The sequence below is a fragment of the Erythranthe guttata genome, chromosome 9 (genome assembly GCF_056151865.1).
Source record: "Erythranthe guttata isolate IM_541 chromosome 9, IM_541, whole genome shotgun sequence".
In the NCBI taxonomy this organism is placed as follows: Eukaryota; Viridiplantae; Streptophyta; class Magnoliopsida; order Lamiales; family Phrymaceae; genus Erythranthe; species Erythranthe guttata.
This window is the reverse complement of record NC_142541.1, coordinates 11,108,831-11,116,653: the sequence shown is the minus strand read 5'-3', so window position 1 is coordinate 11,116,653 and position 7,823 is coordinate 11,108,831. Positions and strand designations below refer to the sequence as shown.

The 7,823-nt window shown below is 35.9% G+C and overlaps 1 protein-coding gene across 1 annotated transcript; it reads right to left on the bottom strand.

Annotated features, from left to right (window-relative positions):
- Positions 1 to 3,393: 3,393 nt before the first annotated feature.
- LOC105959659 (uncharacterized) lies at positions 3,394 to 5,554 on the bottom strand. The gene is made up of 5 exons (XM_088822760.1): positions 4,777 to 5,554; positions 4,595 to 4,708; positions 4,024 to 4,429; positions 3,725 to 3,879; positions 3,394 to 3,635 (listed from the first exon to the last, which is right to left on the bottom strand). The coding sequence occupies exons 1-5, from the start codon at positions 5,552 to 5,554 to the stop codon at positions 3,394 to 3,396; spliced, it is 1,695 nt and encodes a 564-aa protein (XP_088678886.1).
- Positions 5,555 to 7,823: the final 2,269 nt, after the last annotated feature.

The window sequence follows — 7,823 nt, the reverse complement described above, 5'->3', positions numbered from 1 at the left end:
TTAAGCAGCTGAAGCACACAATATCTAGTACCAAAAAGACTAGCAATTGTCCTGTAATTTCAGCTGAACAAATGAATGTATCCTTCGAGATTCATGAGGGGCTCATGGACTCCAACAGCGAAGGCACATACAATGAAGGTCATGAGGGCACAGTGGACATATCTGCTGACAAATTAATCTTACCGCATGTCAACATGGAACATGCTGAAGGCATCGAAAAAATACTCCCCATATCTGAGAGAACACGGTCTAAGCGTCCTGCTGTAACACCAACAACTGTATCCAAGGTTGTAAGGAAGTACAAGAAATTCAAAAACTATCGCAATATGTCCGAGAGTAACAAGTCTCTACTGGACATCACTGTGGAGGCTGCTGCGAACAAGGAATAGTAAGTTTCAACAAAAATACTTTCGCCATAATTTGTTTAATACAAATATAAGTATTTTCCCCCCCACGAAACAGTTTATTTACACTCATTTGCCCACAGCACCAAAGTTTGGACAAGCCCAGATGGCAGAAAATTTGTGTGTGTCAAGGATTTGGTGCAGAGCATTACGCACGGTGAAATCTCCTCACTTGTAAGTCTACAATTATTCATTACTCCTGTTTTTTCTGATATTGCACTTGCAAAACATAGGCATACATTAATGGTAATACTTCTACAGACAATTGACGCTTATTGTGAGATCTTAATGATAAGACAATCCATGAAAGAGTTCAACAAGACACAGTATTCTGAGTTGGAGGGAACGAGCTATGTTTTTCCATGCATGCTACTAGTAAGTGAATAATAGTAGGTATTACATTTTCGCACTGATGACCTCCTGCAACTAATGTAATCACATTGATTCCGTACAGAGTGCAACGAGGAACCCAAAAAGCACCGACAGGTCCTTCCATCCTCCTGCAAACATAGATGCATATCGCTATCTAGTGTTCCCGCTCCATTCTGATAGGAATCCCAACAAAGTGGCAGACCATTTCACCCTCGTTGTTTTCGATCGGTTAGAAGAGACCTGGAAGTTCTACAACTCGCTGTTGCCAAGGGAGAATATAACCGACAAGTACTTGGTCGATGCACATGATATGGTAAAACTCTTGACCAACACACCAGCTTCAAATAAAAATCATACGTAAATAATAACATTTGCCTTCCTACCATGACAACAAAAAACAGCGATGCAAGCTACTGCAAGTAGATACAAAATCGACATCAATTTCGATTTTGACATTGAAGTCGTTAAGGATTGCCCACAACAAAACAATGGCCGCGACTGTGGTGTCCATGTACTCTACTGCATAAAACAAATATTTCACCAACAACCCATAGACCCAAGCAGCGCAAGTGATGACTTGGCTAATTTGTGCAGAGAAATCGTAGAGACTTTCTTGGAATGGGGTAACAAGGAATATGATGCATAGGCCAGTCAATCTTCTGATAATATGATATCAACTAATTTTCTGTATGCGAAGGCCAGTCAAAACTTATTTTTGATTATTATGTGTAATATGATGTTTTCAGTATTAACTTATTCACAATACTTATTTTTGAATTTTATGAAGTTATGAGCGCATAGTATACTTCATGCATGCCAATAGTATATTATGTTGATAACAATAGTACTCACATATATATAGTAGTGAATTATACATCCTATATCACTGAATTGTGTGCAACACTTAAAACACTCCAAAAACAAACATGTGATGAACAACATATTACTTGAATCCATGAAATAATCTCACGAAGATTATCATATGACATTAGTACACATAAAAAAATCATATAACAAATCGAACGTATTATTGAACACCAACTGCTATGGTAGTATATTAATGATTTCATTATAGTATATTGAATATGTTGTGATAGTATATTACGGTTCTTGTAATAGTATGCACGTGTCTTACAGACAATATATCAATATAATAGTACAAACCCATATGTGAAGATAAAATAATAATAACGTTTGGAACAAAACTAACGTACAGTAATTCCAATATGATCAAATAAATACTTAAAATCACATCATAAGACTTTAATAATGCTTATTCAATACACTCTAGTACATTAATAATCACATCATAGTAACTTAAACTAATAATAGTAGTATCATACATTATTCATAATATTAAATTAAATTTATTACAACGTTTAACAGTGAACTAATTTTACATTGCCATTACCAAGTAATCACGGCGTTAATCAAGAATATCAATTCTTAGGGAGGTTTGGAAAATAACAACCGTCGGAATCAATTGAATTCAGTGAGTTTATGTCCTCGTCGCTATCATCTGGTATGCAATCCACTTCTTCATCGGAAAACTGCGCAACGCCTAAATTCACTGCCCCACTTCCACTGGCATCAACGACTCCACCTCGTTCACCCCCGACACCTCTTCCAGCGTCACCAGAAACAACACCTTCGTTATTATTACGAACTCGGGGAGACCCGTTATTCTCGACATACAAACAAAACCAACACATGTTGCAGCCTATAAGATCATAAAAAATCATCGTGTGCCTCGACCTACGACAATTGTCACTGTTCGCCACACCACCATCAGCCCCGTCAATAATTTCCCATGCCTCCTCGTACATTGGAATTGCAATATCTCCGAAATCACGCCTCCAGTCTGCTTCTGCGAAAACCCTCTCAGTTTGTATCCATAACCTTCGGTCCATATTGTTTAAAACTTATTTTATTGATAAAAGTCTGTTGTAGATATAAAAGTATCGTTCCATTGGTATGCTTATATAGGCGAAAAAAATAATCGTGAAACCTATGATCAATATGATGCGTCTCCCCGGATTACAAACGCATCGCTACATATACATGCCTTTTCAACTTATGGGGTTTAAATACAGACGACTCATCAAAACGTACGCCTCTTCAGTTATATCGAAAAAAAAACCGTACAACTAATGGACTATGTAATATACACTAGATTGCTATCGAGCTGTCATTCTACAATTGGATACTATTATACTATTGTGTATAACTAATTATACTGTGCATCGTATTCAGCAATTTTGTGAAATTATAGAACCACGTGTTAATAAACCCTATCCTTGAATGTTAAATTGATTAACAACGAAAATCTTGTCAAAAACTGACCACACGATATGAAAGTGTACAACACAAATTAAATCAAAATATACTATTGCATATATTTTATTCGACTATTGGTATCATTTTAAATAACTATAAGCATTCTAATAAAATACTAAACTTTATAATATAAAGCAACAACCATTAAAAACTCAATATTAAACATTCTGTTCGAAAAATCCCATAAAACCAGATTATTGTACGAAAACAGAAAAAAAAATCATTTTAAGCATAAGACATCAACCTTAAAAAAGTACTGGAAAAACATAAATTAAAACAATCACTTCCTACAGGTCTTCTTGTTATGATTTCCTTGAGCTTTGCAACGACTACAACTCATTTTCCGGGGGACACACTCACCCTGAGATGGAATCCATTTCCTCTTTGGGCGACCACGTGTTGGTTTAACTTCAGGAGGTCCAATTACAGCAACATGAAGATCTGACACTTGTCTCACAAAGGGTATAATTGAGCCCAAATAACTCTCCTTAAATGTTGATCTATGGTACCATCTATCAATATAATCATACGCAGCAAGCCCACAACGAAGTTCAACAAAATAACAGCAGCAACATGTGCGCATGGAAACCCATTAATTTGCCACAGCCTACAAGAGCAGGTCCTTTCTCCAAGATCAACAACAGCATTTGGCGACGAAAAAACTTCGAACACGTGCATAGACGATCTTTTGCAAATCCATGAACGCCCATTGTCAACAGCCTCCTTCAATCTCTTCTCGGTCTTTTCACACAACACAGTCGTCCATCTATTGCCATCACATAGCCGGTTACAGATTTGCGTCATTAACAACAACCTTATGCCATCAATCAGACTAGTTATCGGCAAGTGACGTTGCTTCTTTATTTGATGATTCTACGACTCACATCCATTAGAAGTCATATGACCGTACCTATGACCCTCGCAGTAAACGTTGGACCACTTCTCTTTTGGAAGATCATCTAAGAAATTGCAAACTTTCGTCCCACCAGTAGTCTTCAGCTTGTCAATACATCGATCAAATTCTTCCTTAGTTGTCGCATAAGCACACGCCGCAAATTGTTGTAACACCGTCTCACGAAAGCCGGCTGGAACACCCCTGAACCTGTATTTCAAATTGTTCTGCAAATGTTTGTAACAATATGTGTGCAAACAGTCAGGGAAAATGTTCCTAACACCCTCAATGATATCGTGGTTCCGATCCGAAACGAAATTGAGCGTCCTATCATTCCCAATAGCATCCCTAAAATGACCCAGAAACCAAGCCCAATTCGAATCAGTCTCCTCACTTACAATTGCAAATGCGATAGGGAACAGACCTGCACATACGAAATTAAACCAAAATCACTACAACATTTTTTAGTTGTTTTATGAGTCAACTGTGCATATTAATACATAACTCAATTGTACTATCATATGACAGTTAATAAACTATGGCATAACTGTTAAGATACTATTAAACACAAATGCAGTAAGATCATTACCTTCATCAGCATCTTTGCCCACTGCACTAAGCAACACTCCCTTGTATTTACCTTTCAAAAACGTGCCGTCCAGCATGACAACAGGACGACAAAATTTGAATCCATCCAAACACGCTGCAAATGCAAAAAAACACCGTCGGAAATCTGCTTCTCCACATCAACATCAAGATGAAAGATACTACCAGGATTTGTCTTCCCCGCTTCATCAAAATAAGATGGAAGGTACGAATATGAAGAAGTCTCATCCCCAAATATCCTTCTTCTTCCCGCATCGGTAGCCCTCCACGCAACCCAATAGCTTATGTCAACACCAAATTTATCCTTCACTCGGCTTTGAATTTCTCCTGGGGTTATAGCCGGCATTGCACGAATATCATTTTCAATCAGGTCAATGATGACAACTGAATTCAATCTTCTCTTACTAGCTGTTCCAAAAAACATTCCACATTGATGATGTTTGTTGTACGACCGAATATAACAGTAATCATTTGATTTATCCACCGATGCATGTATCCTCCACGAACACTGGCTAGCATTTTTGAAACGACACTCCGCTGTAACTCGCGTTGTCTCATTCTTAACATACGAAAATTCAAATCCCATCTCAATATAGTATTTCATAAGCGATTTCCTGAAATCACGAACACCGCCTTCGAACCCCTGACCTACATCCTTAATCAAATATGCCCAATCCACACTCAGCAATCTTCTGCCTTTCACCTTATCCGCCACTCCCTCTACATTGCGTTCATTAACAACCACACCTTCATCGTACAAGACCAATGGGAAGCCACCAACCTCTGCAGATAATACATTCGGTCCAGGCAACCCTACTGGTTTTCCATCAATGTTAACATCAATACAATCCAACGAGAGATCTGATAACATTTCAAACATCGACATCATGTCCTCATCGTCAGCCAAGATACATTCACCAATGCCTTCCAGCCTATATGTCATGCTTATATCCCACCCATCGAGTTGTGGCCACTTTGAAATAACAAATGCAACCAATGAACCGCGAGTAAACCCATTCGAACACCTCTTTATAGCAACCAACCCACCAAACCTCAACAAAATCCGTACGAAATTCGCCATCGAAAAAACCTTAAATCATGTAACGACATTAAAAATGCAGAATACTAAAAAATATATTAATATGATCAAAAATAAACTTAAATGCAAAATCCATACACTAAATTAAAAAAGACTACGAAATATATTTTAATGTACTACCCAACACACTAAAATCGACTGTTGTAAACAAATAAAGCAACTATTGATCGGGATCAAACTCATGAACTCGACCACAGCAGACATTTATTTCGATTATTGCATAAACCTACTACGACGTTCATATAAAACAACTCTGGTCCGACTGCGTGAACCATCCTCTTCTAACTCTGTGAATCCTCTTCCAAACAAACATCATCAGCAAAAATAACGATGTATATGTGACGGCGTAATTTTGTTAAAAAATGTTCTACTTAATAGAATCAAGTATCAATACAACTCTTAAAAATGTCTAACCACCGTACACGACAACCCTGGACATACAGCGAAAATAAAAACGAAAAAAAACGCATTCATACCCGCTTACCAACGGACAACAAGGAACGCTCAAATCCGATCCTATTTCCACGCCAGTGAAAAAATCTTCAAGACGATAGAAAAACGATGAAACGCTGGAGAAAATCTTCAAAACAGATTGTACACGATTTGATAGAAACGGCCAATAAACTCACGTAATTTTATTCCGTGATTTTAGGCAACGTATCAGCAAATCTCATATCACGTAGTTAAGTAAATAAATGTCGTTCAAAAATAAAACAGGGTATTAAAGGGAAATTATATAATATATTTTGTTGGCAAATTTGGGTGTATCTTAAAAAGGAAAAAATTAATTGGATCTACCTCATTAGAAAATATGAACAAGGGGGTTATCCCAAATAAACCCTATTAATATTAACATAGTTAGACACGGCCACGGGCCGGGTTTGACCCGGACCCGCCCCGTTGACCATAGACCCGGACCCGCCCAAGCACGGATCGGTTTCGGGTTATTTTTGTCAAAGGGAAATTATATAATATATTTTGCCAAGTTGGCAAATTTGGGTGTATCTCAAAAAGGGAAAAATTAATTGGATCTACCTCATTAGAAAATATGAATAAGGGGGTTATCCCTAATAAACCCTATTAATATTAACATAGTTAGACACGGCCACGGGCCAGGTTTGACCCGGACCCGCCCCGTTGACCATAGACCCGGACCCGCCCAAGCACGGATCGGTTTCGGGTTATTTTTGTCCAAAAACTGGGGATTGGGGGATTCAAACTTAGGTAAATGGGTATAATAGTGCAAGTCTAACCACTGGGGCAACAAGCATATTTGTTTAAATGTAGACAAGAAATATATATAATATAAAATGCTAGTGTAAAATGATAAATATGTTATATAAATTATTAATTTTCATATTAATTATTATTAAATAATTTTAATTAAATTATTAACAAATGCAATATAAGAAAATTTTAAAAATATATATAGAATCACGGTTCAATACTTCAGAACATCTATTATTAATTACTATATCAATATAATCTCCACTATTGAAAAATATAATGTATTGAATCAATTCAATATATAAACAAACGCGTTGACTTAATACAAACTCACTTATGTTATTAAAATCGATAGTGTGAAAAATTCGAATGAAAAATAAAATAAGATGTTTATTTAAAAAATATATTATAACTCATTTCAATTAATTTAAATTGATTAACCTCAATTTTTGACAAAAACTTATTAAAATCAAGGTTGTAAAAATCGGTAATCGGATCCAAGTCGGTCAGGCACCGACTCACGATTAATCGGTGCGGCGGTGATTAATCGGTGATAAATCGGAAATAAATCGGTTTTTAAAATTTAATATAATATATTTGTAGATATTATTTATAAATACTCAAAACATAGATAAAAAATATTTAAACATAGTTATATATCGATCATGTATATATTCTAATAACATAATAAAAGTTTAATAATAATAAGATTATAATACATAAATATCCTTATAAAATATAAATAAAAGGCATTTTTTTTTGAATTTACATACATTCTTGGCATACATCATTAGTTCTTTAACAATACTAATTAACATAAACAAAATAAAGCATAAACTCATTATTTTTATTAAAATCCCAACTTTTATTTTGATTTAAAAAAAAA